At 38.4% G+C, this 26,191-nt stretch overlaps 1 protein-coding gene across 1 annotated transcript in view; it reads left to right on the top strand.

The window, feature by feature from the left end:
• DNAH12 (dynein axonemal heavy chain 12) overlaps nt 1-26,191 on the top strand; it is a 168,404-nt gene that overhangs the window by 69,802 nt on the left and 72,411 nt on the right. Inside the window, exons 31-42 of the mRNA XM_040246424.1 lie at nt 1,771-1,954; nt 2,093-2,233; nt 10,543-10,626; nt 11,251-11,439; nt 13,316-13,435; nt 15,003-15,191; nt 17,141-17,292; nt 18,729-18,867; nt 19,962-20,128; nt 22,433-22,688; nt 24,413-24,712; nt 25,188-25,366. Of these exons, the coding sequence (XP_040102358.1) occupies nt 1,771-1,954; nt 2,093-2,233; nt 10,543-10,626; nt 11,251-11,439; nt 13,316-13,435; nt 15,003-15,191; nt 17,141-17,292; nt 18,729-18,867; nt 19,962-20,128; nt 22,433-22,688; nt 24,413-24,712; nt 25,188-25,366 (2,100 nt within the window). The remainder of the gene's footprint in view (nt 1-1,770; nt 1,955-2,092; nt 2,234-10,542; nt 10,627-11,250; nt 11,440-13,315; nt 13,436-15,002; nt 15,192-17,140; nt 17,293-18,728; nt 18,868-19,961; nt 20,129-22,432; nt 22,689-24,412; nt 24,713-25,187; nt 25,367-26,191) is intronic.

Raw genomic sequence — 26,191 nt, 5'->3', positions numbered from 1 at the left:
TTCTTTATAGTCCAACTCTCACATCCATACATGACTAATGGAAAAACCACAGCCTTGACTAGATGGACCTTTGTTGACAAAATAATGTCTCTGCTTTTTAATATGCTGTCTAGGTTGGTCATAACTTTCCTTCCAAGGAGTAAGCATCTTTTAATTTCATGGCTGCAGTCACTATCTGCAGTGATTTTAGAGCCCCAAAAATAAAGTCAGCCACTGTTTCCACTGTTTCCCCATCTATTTGCCATGAAGTGATGGGACGGAGGCCATGATCTTCGTTTTCTGAATGTTGAGCTTTAAGCCAAATTTTTCACTCTCCACTTTCACTTTCATCAAGAGGCTCTTTAGTTCTTCACTTTCTGCCATAAGGGTGATGTCATCTGCATATCTGAGGTTATTGATATTTCTGCCAACAATCTTGATTCCAGCTTGTGCTTCCTCCAGTCCAGCGTTTCTCATGATGTACTCTGCATAGAAGTTAAATAAGCAGGGTGACAACATACAGCCTTGACATACTCCTTTTCCTATTTGGAACCAGTCTGTTGTTCCATGTCTAGTTCTAACTGTTGCTTCCTAACCTGCATATAGGTTTCTCAAGAGGCAGGTCAGGTGGTCTGGTATTCCCATTTCTTTCAGAATTTTCCACAGCATAGCATTAATTCCCAGTCGTTAGCCTCTGTTAACAGTTAATTTGCCACCCACAATTTAGCCTCTAAGCCAGTGCCCCTTATTTTAGTCTCTCTCTTTTTTTTTTATCATGGCAAAAATACCTTTCTTCCTTCTAGGTATCAATGTCTATCAGTAAGGATGGACTACAGAGAAACAATCTGTACCCAAACCTTAGTGACTTGAGAACAAAGGTGTATTTCTCAATCATACTGTTTTCAGTATAATTTAACAGGGAGGTTCTGCTCATCATAATTATTCAGTTCCCATGCTGTTGGAGCAGCCACTGTCTCAACATTGTGGGTCACAGCTTGCTAGAGGGAAAAGAGAGAGCTCTGTAGGGTTCCTTATGGGCAATTATCTCTCCTCTACCAAGTAACACTCATCATTTCCATTTATTACACTTTAGTCACCTAGTAGTCCTAAAAGCGGAGAAGGCAATGGCACCCCACTCCAGTACTCTTGCCTGGAAAATCCCATAGATGGAGGAGCCTGGTAGGCCGCAGTCCATGGGGTCACCAAGAGTCGGACACGACTAAGCAACTTCACTTTCACTTTTCACTTTCATGCATTGGAGAAGGAAATGGCAACCCACTCCAGTGTTCTTGCCTGGAGAATCCCAGGGACGGGGGAGCCTAGTGGGCTGCCGTCTATGGGGTCGCACAGAGTCAGACACGACTGAAGCGACTTAGCAGCCGTCCTAAAAGAGAGCAAGGAAGCCTACTATGTGCCAGCAGAGAGGAGATTCAGAGGTATTTGGCAAAGAGCACTGTAGCAAGTAAAAATGAGGAAAAGTGCATCTTCTCCATATCCCTGCTTAGGAAACCTCAAGTCATTAAATTTTTTTTCTTAAGTATGCAGTTGTTTCCATTTTCATTTGGAAAATTTTTATTCTCTTTTATAGACAAAGGTATTAATATTGAGAACTTGATTTAGAAATCAGTTAAATGTAACCACCTTTTATCTGAGACAAAGTAATATAATTTCAAAAATTATATGTAGTAATTATCATAGGGTGAAAATTTATATACAAATATATAGGTAAATAATTTAACTTACCATTATTTTTTAGAAACTTATTGTATAATGACTTCTTTTCCTTCATAGTTTTATGTTAGTAGGAGAACCTTTTGCTGCTAAAACAAAAGTTCTGCATATGCTGGCTGATACTCTAACTCTTATGAATGAACGTGGCTATGGAGAGGAAGAAAAAGTCATTTATAGGACTGTAAACCCCAAATCCATTACTATGGGCCAACTTTTTGGACAATTCGACCCAGTGTCCCACGAGGTAATCCACAGTAGAAACATTCTCTACTCTTATTGACAATGCATATTAAGCCAAGAAATTTGAAATATTTTTATGTTATCACTTTATAGTTTTTTAAAGGAAAGGAAGCTTTCCAACTCTTCCTTTTTTCCTCCTCAGTGGACTGATGGCATTGTGGCTAACACTTTTAGAGAATTTGCCTTATCAGAAACACCTGACCGGAAATGGGTTGTATTTGATGGTCCCATTGACACTTTGTGGATAGAGAGCATGAACACCGTACTGGATGATAATAAAAAGGTAAACCATCATGATTAAATGCAAAACAGATGCACAGGATGAGTATACTTAATGCTACTGAGCTGTAAACCTAAAATGGTTAACATGGTAAATTTATCTTGTTTTTTTTTTTTATAACCACAATTAGAAAAAACAAAGCAGATACAGACATGTTTATACATGTTATATTTCTAACAACTAAATCCCAATATTTAAAATGAAGGATGCAGCAAATTGAAAAAGTTTAAAAGTTATCTTTTCAATGAAAACTATGCTGTGGTAAAATTTTTGCTTAGGTTTTTTTTTTTACTTAGAACACAAGTATATTAAAACTACTGCATTAGCAGGGAGGCATGGTAATGTAATGGGTGATAATAAGTTATGTGACTATAGTCTTAAGGTTTCTTATAGAACTTTAATATTTTAGAAGAAAACAAAACCCTTCTTTTTTGAAAACATAGACTGCTTCAGTGTTTATTTGTGGTACATAACCTTAGAACCTGTGAGATTTAAAAAAATAAGAAAACGGAAGTCTTATATTTATTTTAACTGAGAGAGAACATATGTAAATTATAAAATGCATACAAAAGTTTAGAATCTATGATTTTATTTTACATATGCGTACACCCAGATGACCATAATATAAATAAAAATACCTTAAATTTATTGCTCCCTACAAGGTTCACGAAAGTCCCTATGCAACCTGTACATCTTCCCAAAGGCACAGTCGTTATTCTAACGTGTGCTGTGATAAACTAGTTTTGCCAGTTCTTGAACTTCATGTAAACAGAATCATACCATATAATGTTTTCTTTATTTTGGTCAATACAACAACCTATGATATTAATATTGTAGTTCTATTTTATTTCTTTATTATTCTTTTAATATCTGTATTAGTATTCTACTGTATCAATATACCACAATTTATTTTTATATCTAAATGAAATAATTATACTACTAAGTAAGCAAACTAGTTTAATTAACATTCAAATATATACTCCAGTACTTTATCATAGGTGGTTGCTACTGCTGCTGCTAAGTCGCTTTAGTCATGTCTGACTCTGTGCAACCCCATTGACGGCAGCCCACCAGGCTCCCCCATCCCTGGGATTCTCTAGGCAAGAATACTGGAGTGGGTTGCCACTTCCTTCTCCAATGCATGAAAGTGAAAAGTCAAAAGTTGCTCAGTTGTGTCCAACTCATCATGACCCCATGGACTGCAGCCAACCAGGCTCCTCCGTCCATGGGATTTTCCAGGCAAGAGTACTGGAGTGGGGTGCCATTGCCTTCTCCAATCATAGGTGGTTAGTCATTTGTTTCTTATTCAGTTATATTGATTGGACTAAGGGGGAAATCAAACAGACAAGAAATAGTGATGATTCAGAAGAGAGGGTTAATCAGTTTAGTCAAGTCTAAGGTAAGAGAAACCCCAGTAAGATGGTAGGCCCTGAGAAAGGGCATCAGAGGGCAGACAGACTGAAACCACAATCACAGAAACTAACCAGTCTAATCACATGGACCATGGCCTTGTCTAACTCAATGAAACTAAGCCATGCCTTGTGGGGCCACCCAAGATGGACGGGTCATGGTGGAGAAGTCTGACAGAATGTGGTCCATTGGAGAAGGGAATGGCAAACCACTTCAGTATTCTTGCCTTGAGAACCGCATGAACAGAATGAAAAAGCAGAAAGATAGGACACTGAAAGATGAACTCCCCAGTTCAGTAGGTGCCCAATATGCTACTGGAGATCAGTGGAGAAATAACTCTAGAAAGAATGAAGAGATGGAGCCAAAGCAAAAACAACACCCAGTTGTGGATGTGACTGGTGATGGAAGTAAAGTCTGATGCTGTAAAGAGCAATATTGCATAGGAACCTGGATTGTTAGGTCCATGAATGAAGGCAAATTGGAAGTGGTCAAACAGGAGATGGCAAGAGTGAACATCAACATTTTAGGAATCAGTGAACTAAATGGGTGAATTTAACTCAGATGACCATTATTTCTACTACTGTGGGCAAGAATCTCTTAAAAGAAATGGACTAGCCATCATAGTCAACAAAACAATCTGAAATGCAGTACTTGGATGCAATCTCAAAAACAACAGAATGATCTCTGTTCGTTTCCAAGGCAAACCATTCAATATCACATCTAAGTCTATGCCCCAACCAGTAATGCTGAAGAAGCTGAAGTTGAATGGTTCTATGAAGACCTGCAAGACCGTTTAGAACTAACACCCAAAAGAGATGTCCTTTTCGTTATGGGGGAATGGAATGCAAAAGTAGGAAGTCAAGAAACACCTGGAGTAACAGGCAAATTTGGTCTTGGAGTACAGAATGAAGCAGGGCAAAGGTTAATAGAGTTTTGCCAAGAGAATGCACTGGTCATAGCAAACACCCTCTTCCAACAACACAAGAGAAGACTCTACACATGGATATCACCAGACGGCCGACACCGAAATCAGATGGATTATATTCTTTGCAGCCAAAGATGGAGAAGTTCTATACAGTCAGCAAAAATAAGACTGGGAGCTGACTGTGGCTCAGATCATGAACTCCTTATTGCCAAATTCAGACTGAAATTGAAGAAAATAGGGAAAACCACTAGACCATTCAGGTATGACCTAAATCAAATCCCTAATGATTATACAGTGGAAGTGAGAAATAGATTTAAGGGACTAGATTTGATAGACAGAGTGCCTGATGAACTATGGATGGAGGTATATGACATTGTACAGGAGACAGGGATCAAGACCATCCCCAAGAAGAAGAAATGCAAAAAAGCAAAATGGCTGTCCGAGGAAGCCTTAAAAATAGCTCTGTAAAGAAGAGAAGCAAAAATCAAAGGAGAAAAGGAAAGATATACCCATTTGAATGTAGAGTTCCAAAGAATAGAAAGGAGAGATAAGAAAGCCTTCCTTAGTGATCAGTGCAAAGAAATAGAGGAAAACAATAGAATGGGAAAGACTAGAGATCGCTTCAAGAAAATTAGAGATACCAAGGGAACATTTCATGAAAAAATGGGCTCAATAAAGGACAGAAATGGTATGGACCTAACAGAAGCAGAAGATATTAAGAAGAGGTGGCAAGAATACACAGAAGAACTGTGCAAAAAAGATCTTCATGACCTGGATAATCACGATGGTGTGATCACTCACCTAGAGCCAGACTTCCTGGAATGTGAACTCAAGTGGGCCTTAGGAAGCATCACTATGAACAAAGCTAGTGGAGGTGATGGAATTCCAGTTGAGCTCTTTCAAATCCTGAAAGATGATGCTGTGAAAGTGCTGCACTCAATATGCCAGCAAATTTGGAAAACTCGGCAGTGGCCCCAGGACTGGAAAAGGTCAGTTTTCATTCCAATCCCTAAGAAAGGCAATGCCAAAGAATGCTCAAACTACCGTACAATTGCACTCATCGCACACGCTAGTAAAGTAATGCTCAAAATTCTCCAAGCCAGGCTTCAGCAATACGTGAACTGTAAACTTCCAGATGTTCAAGCTGGTTTTAGAAAAGGCAGAGGAACCAGCAATCAAATTGCCAACATCAGCTGGGGCATTGAAAAAGCAAGAGAATCCTAGAAAAACATCTATTTGTGCTTTATTGACTATGCCAAAGGCCTTGACTGTGTGGATCACAATAAACTGTGGAAAATTCTGAAAGAGATGGGAATACCAGACCACCTGACCTGCCTCTTTAGAAATTGTATGCAGGTCAGGAAGCAACAGTTAGAACTGGACATGGAACAACAGACTGATTCCAAATTGGAAAAGGCTGTATATTGTCACCCTGCCTATTTAACTTCTATGCAGAGTACATCATGAGAAACACTGGACTGGAAGAAGCACAAGCTGGAATCAAGATTGTTGGCAGAAATATCGATAACCTCAGATACGCAGCTGACACCACCCTTATGGCAGAAAGTGAAGAACTAAAGAGCCTCTTGATGAAAGTGAAAGAGGAGAGTGAAAAAGTTGGCTTAAAGCTCAACATTCAGAAAACGAAGATCATGGCATCCAGTCCCATCACTTCATGGCAAATAGATGGGGAAACAGTGGAAACAGTGGCTGACTTTATTTTTGGGGCTCCCAAATCACTGCAGATAGTGACTGCAGCCATGAATTTAAAAAATGCTTACTCCTTGGAAAGAAAATTATGACCAACCTAGATAGCATATTAAAAAGCAGAGACATTATTTTGTCAACAAAGGTCCATCTAGTCAAGGCTGCAGTCTTTCCAGTGGCCACGTATGGATGTGAGAGTTGGACTATAAAGAAAGCTGAGCACCGAAGAATTGATGCTTTTGAACTGTGGTGTTGGGGAATACTCTTGAGAGTCCCTTGGACTGCAAGGAGATTCAACCAGTCCATCCTAAAGGAGATCAGTCTTGGGTGTTCATTGGAAGGACTGATGTTAAAGCTGAGACTTCAATACTCTGGCCACCTGATGTGAAGAGCTAATTCATTTGAAAATATCCTGATGCTGGGAAAGATCGAAGGCAACAGGAGAAGGGGACAACAGAGGATGAGATGATTGGATGGCATCACCGACTCAATGGACACGAGTTTGTGTAAACTCTGGGAGTTGGTGATAGACAAGGAGGCCTGGTGTGCTGCAGTACATAGGGTTCCAAAGTCAGACAGGACTGAGTGACTGAACTGAACTGAAGGACTCAGAGCCTGGTGGAAGGATTGTTCTATACCAGGTGAGAGGGGAGCAGGAAAGGTGACTGTGTGGCTGTAACAGTGGAAAGTTTGAAGGCAAATTATTTTTTTCTCGATGTCCTCGTGGAGTGATTTATTAGGATTCCATCTCACAAGGCAGTGGGTGGGTGGCAGGGACTCCAAGCCCCTAACCGTTTGCATGTGGAGCATGCCAACAGCGCACCTGGTCAAGGGCAGACATGGTGCTATAGAGATGACCTGGACACAGAACGTGGGGCAAGGAACGAGGCTGGGGTGATGGATCCGTAAAGAGGGGCCTAGTCTCCCCAACCCTCATAGGCAGAGGAGGAAAAATAAGACTCATACTTTTCGTAAAACGCCCATTTGCTGGGTACTTTCTTTCTCCTTATCTTGAAAAATAATAAAAACACGGGGAGAAAAAGTCTCAAAAGAAAAGAAAGGAATAAAACCGTAAGAAGGGGAGAGATGGGAGGCCAGGGGGAGCCTGACCACGGCAGGGCTAGGGTGTCTGCCCCCTGCGCCTCAGCCTCCTCCCTTCTTGGCCCGGGGGCCGGCCTCCCAAAGCCCCACCGGTGGGTCCCTGAGAGAAGGTGCGGGGCCTCAGCGGGGTCTCCGGGGGCCAGAGGGAAAAGGCCCACAGGCCTCCTGCTGGGTTCAGTTGGGGTTTGGGCCCAGCGAGCGGGGGCGCCAGCTGTGCGGTCTATCTGGGTTCAGCCCCCACGGTCTGGGCCCCCGCAGAGGCCAGCAGTCCCAGGTGCAGCTCGTGAGTTTGATGCGCTCCCGCTGCTCTCGGAAATGCGGGGAGGAGGGCCGTGCGAGGGCGTCCGCAGAGCGTCAGGGCCTCGTATGGACAGGCGGGCGGCCGTCGGGGGCGTCTGTCCAGCCGCGGGGCGACGTCCTTCAGGGATGGATTCTTGGGTAAGACACTCGCCTGGAAGAGTAGATTTCCCAGAGAAGGATCTCGAAACGCCACAGGTCTGACTCGGTGGAGGACTTGCGGTCAGGGCCTCGGGGGCCTCCCTCTGGACCGGCAGCTTGCGGGTGTCCTGAGTGCTGGTCCTCGGTGAGGCGGGAGTGCTGACCTGGGTCACACGGTCCCTCGGACACCAGCACCTCCAGGTGTCCCACGGCCTCGCTGACGTCTAGGAGAGCTCGAGGAGAGAGTCTCCTCCCAGTACCGACCGAGCCCTCGCAGGTAGTCCCCCAGGCCCCCTCAGCCGTGTTCTCGGCTATGATATAGACCCGCCTTCCTCCTCTCCGGTCAGGCCCTAGGAGCTGCACCAGGTGCACGCTGAAGTTGAGTCAGGACCCCGGAAGGCCCGGACAGGAGCGTCATTCTTAACGGCGACTCTGCTCGTTCCCTCGGTAGTTGCCCAGCATCACGCGTCCAAACTCTCCGTTCCCAGTGGTCTGCACTAGCTTCAGCCCCTTCCTGTTCAGTGCCTTGGTGCCCTCCGTGACGTCTGGCCTATCCCTCTGATCTGAGGTGCAGTGCTCCTCCAGCTGCCTGAGGTCCATTTGGGTGCTGAGCTTGCTGGCTTGGTCCAGGATGTGGTGGCGTCCCCGGGGCTAGCCGGTGGTCTCCCGCACCAGGACAGGCCTGTCTGGTGGGCACAGCGGCTGCTCTGCCTGCTTCGCGTGGTCTGGCCGTGGAACCAGGCCGTGAAGCTGAGTTCCATGCCTCTGCCTTCACGCCCTCCGGCTTCTGGACGTGGTTGGCTGGGGCGATGCCCTTGTGGCTCACCTTGTTCTTGGCTTTGTACCAGTTGGGGTCCTTGGTGACGGCCACTTGGTGAGCACGTCTTCTTTGCTGAAGGGAGGGTCTTTCTTCGTAGGGCGGTGAAAGTTGTACTTGGCAATATAGTCTGTATGGGAGGGCCAGGCAACCTGAGTTGCTGGCATCTCATTAGATCTGGCGTTCCCCCAGTCACAGGAAGGAGGACCTGTCACTTGGTACCATGAGAGTGCTGCCGTCCCGGCCCCCCCACTTCGGGCAGCATCAGTGGCCTGCGGAACAGTCCATGGTGTGGAGAGGGGCGCAGGGGTCCTGGGGGTGCGGTACATAGAAGTCTGTGTGCGAAAGAAAGGGGAGGAGAGACAGCCAGCCAGAGGCAGGGGGGTGGCTCTGCGCCCGGGTAGAGGAGGGAAGAGATGTGTGGGGGTGGGGACGGGGGTTGGGAGAGAGTTCGGGGTAGTAAACAATGTAGCTGGGCCGAAAACCGCAGTGGTTCGACTTGGGGACATCGCGCTGGCAGCCCAGGGCTGCCCCCGGCCTCTGGATGGGGGCCAAGGGGTCGCGGCGGCCATAGGCTAGCTGGGGTGGGCGAGACAGGAAGCCCGGGTGTGGCCCCGACACCGCGGCAACCTGAATTGCCGACGTTTGGAAGATTTGACAAATCCTTTGGACGATTTATTTTTTTCTTTGTGAAGCGGTAGACCGTGGTTCTTTGTACACTCGAGAAAAGGGAAGATTTTAAATTAGCCATCAAGGAAAATGGAAAAGAGAGCTGCCTAGGAAAACGAAGAAGCATATCTGGGTGTTACGGAGAATCTGAGATTTAAGGCCATGAATTCTAAGTTTAGTGCCGAGGTCTGCCTCTGTGAGATTTTCTCTACCAATCTAAGCACTTTAGATGTAGGTGTAGTTCAAGTTGCTAGACTGGAAATACAGAAAGACTAAATATATTGACAGGAGAATGCTAGAAATGCTGGACCATAGAACAGAAGCTACCTAATGAAAGAAGTGAAAAAAACAGGGGAATGAAAATCTCTGAAAATAAAGAGCAAATTTAGTAGGAGTCAACAGGTGAGAGAGCTGTATAGATAGGAGACATTATTAAAAGTTAATGACAATTACAAATGTGGAAGCCAAGGAGATTGAGAAAATAGAATAGCTTTAATAATAATGAATAAGGTGGTTATTTGGCAGAAAAGACACAGTTGATAAATTCAGTTTTTTACATATTTGATTAAAGAGGAATGTTTTAGATTAAAAGAGACCCAGAGGAGACTGCAAATCCAATGCACGGTCCTTGATTGAATTTTGGTCTGAATAAATCATTTGAAAAGACATTCCTGATACAACTGAGAATATTTGAGTATTGGCTGAGTATTAGATGATATTAAGGAATTATTGGTAATTGTGTTAGATATGATAATGTTATTGTGGTTATACAGGAAAGTCCTTATTTTAAAAGATTAATATAGACTTATTTGGATGTGAAATGCCATGATATTTGTAATGATCTTTAAAATACTTTTTAAAAAGACAAAGCAAATATGGCAAAATGTTACCACTGGTTAACCCTAGAAGATGAGTATATGAATATTCATAGTATTCTCGTTTTTTCTATTTCTCTTTTATTAATAAAAAATCTTACAACTATAAAATCTGTAGTATTTTATGTAATTTTTAATAACAAAAACTGACATTAGTATAGATTTTATAGTTTTTTCAATATATCATGTAGTTCCCATCTCCCCTCCTTATATGAGAGAAGACAGAGCTAGACTTAGAATTTAGATTTAAGATTTTTCTGGCTTCCATCCTAAGACTCATCCTATTATATCCTTTAATAAATAAAATAAACTTCTATCTGAGAAGTTTGAGATTTTTTAAAATAAACTTTTGAAAAATTGTTGCCTTCAGCTTTGCCTTATGAGTGGAGAAATCATTCAGATGTCCCCTCAAATGAGCCTCATCTTTGAAACAATGGACCTTTCCCAGGCTTCAGTAAGTTCATAATTTATTATAATAGTAGTTTATTCATTTGTTCACTGAGTCATGTCTTTTTTTCTGTATTGTTTGTTTCTTTATTAAATCTTAAATTATTGGAGTGTAGTTGATTTACAGTGTTGTGTTAGTTTCAGGAATAAGTCATTTTTATTATATGTCAGAAAGTGAGTTAGGCACAAAAAATACAAAGATGAATAAGACAGTGTGTGCTCATTTAGAGAGGATGAGAAGCATGCTAATATATTATATATATATATATATATAGCCTGATATAGAGGTACATGTTAGTGCTCTAAGAATATGGAGGGGGCAAGTGCCCAAGTGAGGAATGGGTAGAGAGAGGACGTGGGAAAATGTTTGAGTGTTTGATCTGGTTTTTAGGGGTAAGACTTCTCCGTGCAGATTGGCTGGAGCTTGGCACTCCAAATCATGACAAGATGTCTTGAAAAGACTTGGAGCCATGACATATCTGGGGATCTGTAGCTGCAGATAATTTCATCTAGTGTATGTGATGCTACAGAGGAAGACAGGAGCCAGATCATGAAGGACCTTATAAGTGGTGCAAAGAATTCTTTAATAACTACCAGATTGGAAAATGAAAATTTGTCTTTTTTCCTCTAGCCTGCCACTGTAAGCCGCTGTGGCATGATTTATTTGGAGCCCTCACAGTTGGGATGGAAACCACTTGTGTCTTCATGGTTGAATTCACTGAAAGGACCTCTACAGGAACCAGATCACCAAGCTCTTCTGAGAGGACTTTTTGACTGGTTAATACAGCCCACTTTAAAGCTCCGTAAGAAAAGATGCAAGGTAACATTATAATTCTCTTATCTATTCTAATTTCTTTACTTTCCATTCAACTCAACTAAGTTTAAAGTCAGGATGGTAGGATAAATAAATCTTTTCTACTTAGACATATAATATCCATTTTTTAAAAAAATCAAAAGATTTATTATGAACATCCATGATTCATATGCAGTTGTAAGAAATAATACAGAGAGATCCCACATACACTTCACCTGATTGTCCCCCATGGCAACATTTTGCAAGACGGTATTATAGTACCACAACAAGGATATTGATATTGATATCATCTACTGATCTTATTTACATTTCCCTAGTTATCCTTGTACTCAGGTGTCTCTGTGTGTGTATGTGTTGGTATTCATGTGCGTGCATTTATCCATCAGCATTTACTTGTTTTTAATTTTAATATGTATGCTTAAAGTGTACAAGATGATTTGATATACATACATGTAGTGAAATGAATGGGCTTCTCTGGTAGCTCAGCTGGTAAAGAATCTGCCTGTAATTCAGGAGACCCTGGTTTGATTCCTGGATTGGGAAGATCCCCCGGAGAAGAGAATGGCTACCCACTCCAGTATTCTTGCCTGAGTGAAATGATTATCAGTCAGGATAATTACCATATCTCCTCAAATAGTTAACACATTTGTGTGTATGTGTGTGTGATGAGAGCACCTAAATGTACTCTGTTAGCAAATCTTCAGTATTGATACATACTGTACAGTATTACTAACTGTAGTTATCATGCTGTACATTAGATCTCTAGACTTAAAAAAAAAGAAGATCTCTAGACTTATTCATCCTGCATAACTGTAACTTTGTACTGTTTGCCCATCTCCCCATTTTTCCCACCTCCTCCCCACTTGTAACCTCTGTTTTACTCTGCTTCTTTTTATGTATTCAGCTTTTAGATCATGCATATAAGTGAGATCATGCAGTTTTTTCCTTTCTGTATCTGGCTTGTTTCTCTTAGCATAATGTCCTCAAGTTTTGTCTACGTTGTTGCAAATGGCAGGATTTTCTTTTTTAAGAATGAATATTATTCCATTATATATCTACCACAATATCTTTATCCATTCATCTGCCAGTGGACAGTTAGGTGTTTCCATATCTTGGCTGTTGTAAATAATGCTTCAGTGAATATGGGAGCACAGATATCTCCTTGAGGTACTTATTTTATTTCCTTTGAGTGTATACCTAGAACAGGGATTGCTAGATCATATGGTAGTTTTATTTTTAGTGTTCTGAGGCCCCTCCATACCTGTGCACTAATAATGACTGGACTAATTTACCTTCCCACAGCCAGTGTGCAAGGGTTGTTTTTCTCCACATTCTTACCAACTCTAGTTATCTTTTATCTTTTTGATAATATCCATCCTAACAGGAATGAGGTGATATATCATTGTGGTTTTGATTTGCATTTCCTTAATGATTAGTGAGGTTAACTGACTTTTCATATACCTTTGGACCATTAGTATGTTGTCTTTAATTTCAATATGACTTCTTTCCAGAGATCATTTGTTTTATTTTCATATCTCCTAGCTTAATATACAGGTAGACTGTATTGTTGACAAATGTTTGTTGAATAAATAGATGAATAAATAAATTATAAACTTCATTTCTACTATCTCTAGAGCACTGTTTATTCTCTTACTAATTTTCATTTCTCAGAGAATTCAGAATAAGAATATGTTTCACAAAATTGTGTAATGTATTATGCTAGACTAAAATATTTGAGAGATTTTTTTTATCATGGCTGCAATTTAGATTCTTTAACTTTTATAGAGACTGTGAAAAGTATGTTTTTTTAAGTGAAACACTTATTTTCTTTTATTATGTGTATAAGATGAATGTAAAGTATCTTATTCTTTTCACTTTGAAGGAACTGATTCCAACAAGCGATAGCAATGTGGTTGTCTCTCTCACACGCCTCTTTGAAGTACTGCTCTGTAACGTGGTGGAGAACGATCCTACCAGCAAGCATATTCGTGTTTGGATTATGGTTGGTTTTATATTTATTGTGTTTTTTAAGTTATAGAATAAAAGGTGCCTCTGAGCAAATGTTGCTTGTCTTGAGAAAGACATTACAAGACCCAGAGCTATTTTTTGATAAGCTCCAAAAGAATATCAGAAGACATTAAAGTTGCCCTGATCTGGTATTCTAATTTATAAGATAATTTAGAGAAAGTAAAATATGTCAGAATAAATAAAAATACCCTATTATTTATGAAAGATCATAATTTGATAAACAATAGAGTGACTTAATATTAAACCAATATGGACTTTAGGTGAATTGATCTTGTCTCAATGTTAAGCCAGAGTGTAAGCTATAACAAAGTGACTACGAAAGACTAGGAGCAGGCATCCAACCAGCTGGGTGGCGCATTGCAGGCAGAATCCAGAGAGCATATAGGTAGGAAGGAGTCAGTGGTCCAGGTTAGTTAATGGCTAGAGATCAGAGAATGGCAGAGAATCAGGCTCTCAGGGACCCAAATGAAGGAGGTGTTCTATTCTCTCCCCTGGTCTATGCTACTTTCCTGTCCACCCCTATTCTCAGATTCCTTAACCTCCTCTATAGAATCTGCTCTTCTACCTTGTGGTAATAGCGGTTCCCTCTCATTGTTTTCCCTTTACTTTGTTGCCACAGAAAATTTTCTCTTGAAATGTATTTGATAGACTTTTCTATCTAGATAAGGCATGTACCTAGAGCAAAAATCAAGGCAAAAGTAGGTTTTCCATCCATTACAGTCCCCCAGCCATCCTCCAGGCAGCCACCGTTACCAGTGCCTCATGTAGCCTGTTAGAGATATTTGATACATTTCCTCTTTCACAGTGGCTCAGATGGTAATAGTCTGCCTGCAGTGCAAGAGACCCAGGTTGGATCCCTGGGTTAGGAAGACCCCCTAGAGAAGGGAATGGCTATCCACTCCAGTATTCTTGCCTGGAGAATTCCATGAACAGAGGAGCCTGGTGGGCTACAGTCCATGGGGGTCACAGTCAGACACGACTGTGACTAACACACACACCCACTACTTTATACATGTTAACATACTATGCATACTGATTTGCATTTTTTTCTCACTACTACTTTATACATGTTAACATACTATGCATACTGATTTGCATTTTTTTCTCACTATGTATTTTGGAGATCTTTCCATATTAGTATTGTGGTACCTTTTTTTCCCTAAACAGCTATACATATTCCAGTGTATGTAGCTTATTCCAGTTAAGTTGATCTCTATTTGAGTTGCTTCAGATATTTTGCTACCACAAACAGTGCTGCAGTAAATATTCTTGTACATTTTAACCAGCAAGAATATATTTGAAGGTAAACCCACTAAAAGAGAAACCCCTAAGTTATTTGGCATGAACATTTTAAATTTAGACACATGTTGCCAGAGGAATGATTTTTTTATGTGACTGAGATGTGCTCCATTCCACATTATTTGTAAATCTGATCTTTTCCAAGTAGGTTAGCTAGAACTCAATATATTAAATTTTAATCTGTTAAAAATCTCTTTTAAATAATTAGTTTAAATTAAACTTTTTCCTTTTTAAACCAACAGGCTTGCTTTATATTTTCTTTAATTTGGTCCATTGGAGGAAGCTGTGATACAGATGGTCGCATTGTTTTTGATGTTTACATACGAATAGTCATAATGGGAAAAGATGAAAACAACCCAATACCTGAATCTGTGGGTAAATGGGAATGCAACTTTGATGAAAAAGGCCTAGTGTATGACTACATGTATGAGGTATGATGTAAGATGCTTGTTATGATAAACCATAGGACACAGAGTCTGAGATCAGTGGTCAAAACTGGGTTCCCGTCCTAAAGTTACTCTGACTCCTGTGGTTAGCATTTTAGTCCCTTCTCTTTCGTTTCTCCTCCTATAACTTCTGGGCTTCCCTGGTGGCTCAGAGAGTAAAGAATCTGCCTGCAATGCAGGAGACCTGGGTTCGATTCCTGGGTTGGGAAGATCCCCTGGAGAAGGAAATGGCAACCCACTCCAGTATTCTTGCCTGGAGAATCCCATGAACAGAGAAGCCTGGCTGGCAACAGTACATGGGGTCACAAAGAGTCGACAAGACTGAGCGATTAACACTCTAACTGATAACTTGTGGACAGTATAGATCCACTTGCTTGAAGAATATTTTATAATTTCAGATACACGTTAAATCTGTTTCCTCTAATTTAAAAAAGAAGTCACAAAAATATTCTTTTAAACAGCAAGCATTTATGTAATCATTGATTCATGCAGATTTTACTTCACAAAGCCATAAGCTCTGGATTAGATAGAGCCTTATTACAATTTTACTTGAATCGCAAAGTCTGTAGATGAAATAGCAAACCTAGAAAGGCTACTGGCCAGCACAGCCAGGACTTGAACCCAACTCTCCTGATTGCCAGTGCAGAAAGGTCTCTCTAAAACCGTGCTAACACAGAATTTTAAGAACAAGACCAGAAAGATAGTTTCGTTCACATTAGTCACATTGAGAAGTCAATAAAATAACATCTAAAATTAAAACATCAAGAGATGATAACCCAAGCATATTCTTTAAGAGTTGAAGGTAAAAAAAAAAGTTGAAGGTAAATATCAAAATATCTAGCTGAAAGAGGCAAAGGTAAGTTGCTGTTGGAGAGGAGAAAATGAGTGGGAAACTGCTCTTTTTCCTTAATCTTGTAAACTTGGACTCTAAAATATGTATATATATAGCTTTGATAAAAATAAAGGATAAAACCTCAGAAATTAAGAACATGAATTACTAAAGAATCATTCACCCAAACTTGCAAAATTACCGTAATCCAGACACAAATCATATACATATACAATTTATTAGAAAATATTTAAAAATTCTTAGATGCTCGCCATAGTCCTGGAGCGGGGTCCAAGAGATCTCCTTCTTTGCCAGGTGTTAACTCTTGTTGCTTGATGAAAGGTGAGAAGTTGGTGAGAGACATTTAGGATCTCCAGGGAAGTGCAGGACAACCTGGAGAGGAAGATATCTGAGTGGGGGAGGGTGGATTCCCTAATCAGGATCACTCAGGGTGTTAAGACAGCAGATCTTCAGCCCATGGTTCAGAAGAAGTTCAATAATGTATCAATCGGTTCAGCCTTTCGAATATATCCTGGCTGAATATCAGCCTGGATCAATATGCCAAACAGAATAATTTTAGAGAAACAAATATAATGAGTTTATTATTTTGTTTCTCTTGAGATTATTGCCTATTTGCTTTAAAATATGAAAACATCAGGTCAAAGTCCTATTAACTGTAACTTTAGCCACATCAGAGTGGCTCTCAAATAAATTCTTGATATATGCACAAGGACATCTTCAAGGCATTTTGGAAAAATTAGAGTGTTAAGAGGAGGACATAGAGGCAAAAATATCTGAAATTTTATATATGTTGAATTTGTGATAACTAGGTTTCATTAAGTTCTTCAGGTTATCGTTGAAAAGGAAAACTAAAACTAAATGTGTATTTCTTACATTGGATGGTGGATTCATGGGTGCTTGTCTATCTGCTTCATGAATTAAATACATTGTATACATTATTTCAGATGAATCTAATATTTCACAATAAAAAGCAGGAAAAGACTAAATACAGTTTTAAAAAGCATATATGATAATTATGTTAAAAAGAGCCTGTTAGATAGCAAATGCATGGTTATAATATTTTAAAACTTATGTTCTCTTATAGTTGAAACACCGAGGTCGCTGGATCCACTGGAATGAACTAATTAAAAGTACTAGTTTAGGAAATAGACGTGTCAAGATTCAAGATATCATCGTCCCTACCATGGATACAATTAGATATACATTTCTAATGGATTTGAGTATTACCTATGCAAAGTAAGAAACTGTTATAACATGCATTTTAAATATTGCAGTACCTTTCCTATAGGATCATAGGATTTTTTAAGTGAACTTCAGAATCCATTGTCAGATAACTGAGACACTGAGCCACGCACTAACATTTCCGTAGTGACATCTGATACTCTTCAGTCGCTCAGTCGTGTCCAACTCTTTGCGACCCCATGAATCGCAGCACGCCAGGCCTCCCTGTCCATCACCAACTCCTGGAGTTCACTCAGACTCACGTCCATCGAGTCGGTGATGCCATCCAGCCATCTCATCCTCGGTCGTCCCTTTCTCCTCCTGCCCCCAATCCCTCCCAGCATCAGAGTCTTTTCTAATGAGTCAACTCTTTGCATGAGGTGGCCAAAGTATTGGAGTTTCAGCTTTAGCATCAGTCCTTCCAAAGAACACCCAGGACTGATCTCCTTTAGAATGGACTGGTTGGATCTCCTTGCAGTCCAAGGGACTCTCAAGAGTCTTCTCCAACACCACAGTTCAAAAGCATCAATTCTTCGGCACTCAGCTTTCTTCACGGTCCAACTCTCACATCCATATGTGACTACTGGAAAAACCATAGCCTTGACTAGACGGACCTTTGTTGGCAAAGTAATGTCTCTGCTTTTGAATATGCTATCTAGGTTGGTCATAACTTTCCTTCCAATAAGTACAGAAAACTAAGATCATGGCATCTGGTCCCATCACTTCATGGGAAATAGATGGGGAAACAGTGGAAACAGTGTCAAATTTTTACTTCAGTATGTCTCAAACTGGAATTCTCCAGGTTTCTGTGAACATAAACTCAGGAGTTTTTTCCCTTTAAATTAGTTCAGACTACTCAAAAATGAGAAACCCTACTTGAAGCTATTAGAATAGAGAGTTCCTTAGAGTTTGCTTTTAGACGGGTATTTTCAGTTAGTAACACTGACTTGATTCGAAAATGCTATTGACGGGTAGATACAGCTGTTACTTTTTAGAATTCATTGCTATTTACTTTCTTACAGAAACCTTGTGGTATTGAGATAATTGCACAACAGCTTCAACCTCTCTCTTTGTCATCATCCTAATATTCCACCCCCACCTGTATCTCTATCTAAAAAGTACAAATATAGCACTTTCTGAGGAGACAAACTCTGGCTTAATTTTTTTTTTTCTGAAAAGTTAAGCATGTGACTACTTGTCTTAGCATATAACAGTGTTACATCTGTCCATTAATAGTGAGTTACTATTTAAGTTTTGAAAGTAGGCAAAAATGTGTGCTAGTTGTTACTTTTATCAGTCTTTTATGAAATGACAATGATAAATTAAAATGTGAGTTTTTGGGTGAAGATGATTTGATTATTATTTATGTTTTCAACTAACTCCAGTCTTCTCTAGTTGAAATGTGTTCTGACTTTTTCTCCTTCTGATGATATGTTCATTGTTTCATTAAGGCCACTACTTTTTGTGGGTCCAACGGGTACAGGAAAATCAGTGTATGTGAAGGATAAGCTGATGAATCACTTGGAAAAGAACCTGTACTTTCCTTTTTATGTTAATTTCTCTGCACGGACCAGTGCCAACCAGGTTCAGGTTAGTTAAAAGTTAGAAATATGGATCTATCATTTAAAATTTTTTTTACTTATTTGATTAGCATTTAAAACTGTATTTTGTATGGCAAAACCAATACAGTATTGTAAAATAAAAAAAAATAATAAAATAAAAAAACAAAAAAACTTTTTTTTCTTTATAAACAGAGTGGTAGTTTTAAAATTTTTTATTGGTATATAGTTGATTAATGATGTTGTGTTAATTTCAGGTGTACAGCAAGGTGAATAATAAAACTATATTTTAGTAAATCTTCTGTGAATTTAAATAAAACTTCAGACATTTTATTTTTGGCTTTAAAGTAATTTTTAAAAATTAAATTTTAAGGACAAATTTCAAGAAAATATCTTTTCAGTAATACTGAATTGTTGAGCTTTGTCAACTTTTTTTCTCCCCAAGCCCAAGAAGCAACAGTTGATTTCTTAACTGGAGAAGTATGAAGTATAAGAAGAGGGAGGGAGGGAGGTAGAGAGAGAGGTTTTTAACTTGTTCTTTCAATACTCTCCCAGATGGTACTTAGAGGCTTTTGCTGCTTACTGAAGTTCTGTCCGTGAAAGATCTTTCAAACCATAGATTTTTTTATTGTGTGACCCACCTTTTACTCCCAGAGGTGCCAAGATGAAAGTACTGCATGCAATCTTTTCTAATTACCATTTTTATCTTCCATTCCTAGAATTATATCTATCCATTCTCTTCTGACCTGTGGTGCTCATTTTCTTTGTTATAAGCTTATACAATTCTCTAATTTCAAAATACTACAAGTTTAGTGCTTTTAAATATTAAGTTAAAGTTAATAGATATGTTGGGGTATCTGTTGCTGAAAAAGTTTTGTGTGTGCGTGTGTGTACAATGTAAATATATAAATAGGTGTGTACATAACAATTCTGAGCACATAAAAGGGTTTCAGTATATGCTCTTTGGATTATGTTGACTATAAAGTTTCATATAACCCTAAAAATGAATAAATTTAAGTGAATAACATGGTAATGCTTGACATTATTACCTTACATAATTAGATTATTTTTTTCTGGTGTTAAGTATGGCTTTAAATATACTACACTTTCTTCTTTATGTTTTAGAACATTATTATGGCTAGACTGGATAAAAGACGCAAAGGAGTTTTTGGACCACCTATGGGAAAGAAATGTATAATTTTTATAGATGACATGAATATGCCTGCATTGGAGAAATATGGAGCTCAACCTCCTATTGAATTATTACGACAATTTTTTGACTGTGGGAATTGGTAAGTATTTACCTGAAGTCTTAAGTAGCCATGTTGAGGTAACTTCTTGTTCTCTTTTTCTGTTTTTATTTTTTCACATCAAAATAATACATTTTTGTAAATTACTTAATGGGAGAAAATGGTTGTTCAGATTTTCTTATATGGAAATTTTTGGAATACCTTCCTATACTTTTTTATATCATGGAAGAATAATCCACAAATATATTTATTTAATAATATATTAGTTCTTGCCCTTTTAAGCTACTACTTTCAGTTATTAAAAATAATTTCCCAATTATATCTTTTGGTATCACCCAGCACTGAGAATTTATGGATAGTCTCCCACCTAAACAAACAACCAGCACCCTATGTTTCCACCATTTAAAATTCCTTATATTATCTATGATTATTTGGGACTACCATATCTTTGAGATGGCTTGGCTTTGACAGCGATTTCATGAATAACTCTTCCACTCCTTCCACCCTATTTTGCAATAATATGATTAGTTTCCAACACATATGACATTGTATATTTTAGTTAGGATTAATAATTCTACATTTCCTCCTATTAAAGTATTTCCCTAATCCCTAATATGCTATGATTTTTATCTCAAGGCAAGGATAGATTACTTATGAAACTAAATCATATTCTGGGATTATATATTTTTTTGTTATTGCACACCCTGGAATCTTGCTTTCAGGAGATAACCACTGTTAGTAGTGTATTCTCTATTCTTCTGAGGTTTTTTTCCTATATAAATTATGTTTATTAAAAAAAAGACCCATGTTGCACATAATGTTTTATAACTTATTTGCACTTAATATATTTAACTATGTTATTTATATGTTTCATTCACTTATCCATATTATTGGGCTTCCCTAGTAGCTCAGATGGTAAAGCATCTGCCTGCAATGCAGGAGACCCGGGTTCGACCCCTGGGTTGGCAAAATCCCCTGGAGAAGGAAATGACAACCCACTCCAGCATTCTTGCCTGGAGAATTCCATGGACAGAGGAGCCTGGTGGCCTGTGGTTTATGGGGTCAGAAAGAGTCAGACACGACTGAGCGATTAACACACACAAGCATCCATATTATTTGTTTATCTCATTTATTTTATTGGCTTTTAATACTGTTTAGTTTTGTGAATCTTACTATAATTTATTTAACCAGTCCCTATTGACAGTTATTAGAGTTGTCAAAAACCAGATCATATTTTCATACTTTCTATGGTGCTTTTAGAGTAAAGACTGGCTGTATAAATTTCTCCCACCATCACCCCCCTTTTTTGTAAGAACTTCAGTTTTAAAGGACTTTATGATCTATTTGAAATAGGCACCTTTTCACTCTGAAAAGTTCCAACTAAATTGAGTCATTTTTATACCCTTTTTTATATTCCCTAATGGGTATCTTTTTATGTAACAAAAATGTATAGGTTCTCTTTATATATCCTTCTGTGCTCTGAAGATAAGGTTTGAGATGGGAAAAAGGAATCAGAACTTAGCTGTAAGTAGAGTAAGTATATTGCTTATTGTCTAAATAAGGACATTTCTGAGAGAAAAGGGAGGCTGTTAATAGTTACTACAGGACAGGCACAAACAAGAATTTTCTAAGACAAAGTGGGACATATAGTCATCTTGCCTATAACTGGCTACAAAAAAGATTGATCTCTCATCCATACTTCTGGATTTGGAGTGTAAGACACAAAGCAGAGAGTTAAATGGAAAGAAGAATTGGAAAAAAGAAAGGCAAGAACAAGAGGAAGGGACATTCTAGATACCCAGAATCTGGACAGCGTTTTCAGTGTCAGTGAAAGGAAAAGCAGAGTGCTGCTTTAAAACAAGTTTTCTCCACAGATTGTTGGTTGCCTGAGGTGGGGCGGAGCAAAATAGGTAAAGGGGGTCAAGTAAGTCAGGGGGTGCAATGTATATCATGTTGACTATACTTTAATAATACTGTATCACATATTTGAAAATAGCTCAGAGGAAGAATCGTGAAAGTTATCACAGGAAAAAAAATATTTGTAACTGTGTCTGGTGACAAACGTTAACTGAACTTATTGTGGTGAACATCTTGCAACATATGCAAGTATCAAATCATGATGTAGTACACGGAAACTAATGTTATATCAGTTATACCTCATTAAAAAAAGAAGTAAAAATTATAGGAATCCTTACAAAAAAACTTCTGTTTTTTACTCCAAGCAATATCTAATCTTCTTCATTTTAGAAAAGCTAAAATCAGATACAGTTTCAAAGGAGCTCTACTTTTCAGTCCATCTTGTTGGCTTTATTACTGACTGTTTTGGGGTTTTTATGTGTTTTCAAGGTATGACCTGAAGGACACAAGTAAAATCACATTGGTTGACATACAGCTGATTGCTGCCATGGGCCCTCCAGGTGGTGGAAGAAATCCAGTTACTCCCCGTTTTATTCGGCATTTCAACATCTGCACCATTAATACTTTCAGTGATGAAACTATGGTCCGAATCTTCTCATCAATTGTAGCATTCTACCTTAGGACTCGTGACTTTCCTCCTGAGTACTTTTTAGTTGGGAACCAGATTGTCAGTGGGACTATGGAGGTGAGCAAAGATTGCAGAACAAAGTCTTGAATATTACATATATCTGCATTTGATTGTTCGGGTTTTGTATTTTTTTCTTCTTTTCCCCGCTAGCCATCTACTTTTTGTCTTCACTGTCAGAGAAGCTGTCAGGAAGGTTTGAAAACAGGAAGATGGTAGGCTTTGAAATTGGGGAAATCTAGCTGGATTTGAGTCTTGACTGCTATTTGTTAGCTATCTAGCTTTGCGCAAGCAACTTAACCTTAGTTTTTTAATCACTAAAATGGGAGCTAATATCTATTTCACAAAGGTTGTTATAAGGAAATCATACATAACCAGTATCTGTCACATTGTAGGTGTTGCCTTAATTGTTGGGTTTCTACTCGAGTATTTATTAAATTTCCCTTCTTTCTCTCTCTTTCTTCATGTTTATATATATATATAAAGAAACTTAAGCAGCTTGTGAATACCTTATTTTTGCCAGATTGAATAACTTAGCAGTGGAAGTGAAAAAAAAAGGTGGGACACAAGGGTGGGATTAGAAAACGAGACTGTCCACATGGCCAAAGAGTAGCCCTTAACTTACTCAATGTGTGTTACCTGCCTCAGCTCAGAGACCAGCCTCATAGCTGATGGTAAAAGGGGGAAAAAATGTATTTAAGATAGTTTAGTGATAATCTCATTGAACTAGGCTTTCTGGAGGTTGAGATCACTGCAACCAGAAGCAAAAAGCCCCCAAGAATCAATCCATCAGTTCCAAAAGCTTTGGGTCTTTCTAAAGTTCTTCTGCCCCTGTTCTGATGGAATAGTGTGTTGTTAAAATAGAGAAACTAAAATAGCAAAGAGATAGTCCATTGCAATTACTATACTTTATTCTGATACAGAAAAGTGCTTCTCTTTATAAAATATATTTATTTCTATTTATAAAATATGATATTTGTATTATGTATTTATATATCTTGGAAAGAGAAGGGAGTTGGTTAGGCAGAATAGAATACAGAAAGGATCCTCTGGGTTTTTTTTTCTGTCTTTGATACACTTGATAACACCTACCAATTGTGGAGATTAGGGGCGGGAAATGAATTAGAGAAGATATAAATTAAATAAATTTATAAATTAAAAAATAAATCTTTTTCTATATTATCAAAGGCTTAATTTATCTTTCTTCAAGAGAATGATAAGCTTAATGAATTCAGCATGTAGTAAAAATATACTTCATTTTGATATTATAGCCAATTAAGATAGAGGGAAGAGAAAGGAGAGAGAAGGGAAGGGAGAGGATATGTTGATGTGAAGTCAGTGGTGGTCAAAGAAAATTGTTTCATCATCTTCTTCATTTCGAATGCTTCAGAATACATTGTCTGATTTCACTTTCTACTGAAGTTTTTGTTCAGTGTTTAATCCCAGGTCATTCACCTTTAAATGGAACAACTATAATTACTGGGAAATAAAAGCATTGTCACTTTTTGGGCATGGATGGAATCAGATGATATTAAGTTCCCTCAACTTTATAATTCCTGGTCAAGTGCTGTGAAGCAAAATAAATAGACATATGCTATGCTAGATTCAGAACTATACAATATAATATATAAGCCAGTATAATCTGATAGGATAAATAAAGTATTTTATATAATATACTCTTTGTTACAGCATATTATATTGTTGTTGACTTTATAGTATAGTGTTGTTGGCTTTGCTGATTATAAGCATTTGACTATTTGCTTTGTTGCTTTTTTTATATTCAGATATATAAACAATCCATGGAAAATCTTTTGCCCACTCCCACAAAATCTCATTACACTTTCAACTTGCGGGACTTTTCACGTGTCATCCAGGGCTGTTTGCTCATTGAAAGAGATGCTGTGGAGGGCAAGCACACTATGATCCGTCTGTTTGTGCATGAAGTTCTCCGAGTGTTTTATGATCGCCTCATTAACGACAGTGACCGATTCTGGCTGTTCACTTTAACCAAAAATGTTGTAAAGGACCATTTTAAAGAATCATTTGATAGTATCTTTTCACATTTGAGGAAAGGGAATGCACCAGTGAGTATATTTACTGTTTAAAAACAACTTAAAACAGTCTAATAGCAGGAATTATTACAGTCAACTTATCTTTAGAAGAATGCTATTACTCCTTCACAATCATATTCTTTTTAACGTTCATCATAGATCGATATTTAGCTTGAGAAGATTTGATTTCAGAATAGTTATATATATAACATAGAAGTTAAATGTTAGGGATTGAATGATAATAATAGATATAAGGTGCTTAGCATGGTGACTATCCCTTAGTAACTACTCACTAAGTGGGTGCTTAGAATGACTTTTCCAGCTTCCATTGTGGGGGGGGAGGGGGAAACTTATATGATATAAAAAAGTTCTTTTCATTTCCAGAGGATATAATGTAGTTTCGGGTGTTAATTATACAACTATATTAGTTATTACCCGAATGTTTAGAAGAATTGTTTATTTTAGAAAAAATTTTAACTTTTGTAATTCGTTGATTTCCATTTTATAGATATCTGAAGAGGAGCTAAGAAATCTCATGTTTGGTGACTATTTGAATCCTGACCTTGAAGGAGATGACAGAGTTTATATTGAAATTCCAAATATTCACCATTTTAGTGACATTGTAGACCAGTGTTTAGATGAGTATAATCAAACTCACAAAACAAGAATGAATCTTGTCATTTTTAGGTACCTGTATTTGGTGTTGATGCTTAAAATGACTATTTGTAAAATTTTATTGTGAAATGTTTAGAATGTAAAAAAAGATTTTTTAATTTGAATTTATTTGGATATTTATTTAAATTAATTTATTTGAAATCTCTAGCAATTTATTTGAAATCTCTTGTGTAGCCAGCCCTCCCTCACTGCATTCCCATTGTTCCTTGCAGGGGTAAAAAGAAACTCATGTGTTTCTTTAGATTTTTACTACGTGTGTGTGTTCCTAAGGGCTTCCCAGGTTGCTCAGTGGTAAAGAATCCACCTACCAATGCAGGAAGCACAAGTTCAATCCCTGGGTTGGGAAGGTCCCCTGGAGGAGGAAATGGCAACCCTCTCCAGTATTCTTGCCTGGGGAATCCCATGGACAGAGGAGCCTGGTGGGCTACAGCCCATGGAGTCACAAAGAGTCGGACAGTTAGTGACTGAGCATGCCCACATGTATGTTCCTAAACTTACAGGCAGTCTTATTTTGCATGTTTAAAAATCATATAAGTGGTATCATACTGTGCATATTACTTTGCAAGTTGGTTTATTCCAGACTGTGAAATTCACAAAAAAACAAAGTTTTACTACTGTATGCATTCCACTGTATAATTTTAACACAGTGGAATCATTCTTCTGAGATAGACTTCTGTTTCAGATACTAAGTACTGTAAACTAGGTAACTTCTAGTTTTTGTAATTATGAAAAAGGTTTGAATATTAATGTCTCCTTGGTTACCAGTGTAAGGATTTCTCTAGGCTATATTCTTAGAAGTGGAATTATTATGTCATGATATGTGAGCATCTTCTACTT

This window comes from Oryx dammah, unplaced genomic scaffold (assembly GCF_014754425.2).
Source record: "Oryx dammah isolate SB20612 unplaced genomic scaffold, SCBI_Odam_1.1 HiC_scaffold_9, whole genome shotgun sequence".
Taxonomy (NCBI): domain Eukaryota; kingdom Metazoa; phylum Chordata; class Mammalia; order Artiodactyla; family Bovidae; genus Oryx; species Oryx dammah.
The sequence above is the reverse complement of the archived record's forward strand: the minus strand, read 5'-3'. Positions and strand labels throughout refer to the sequence as shown.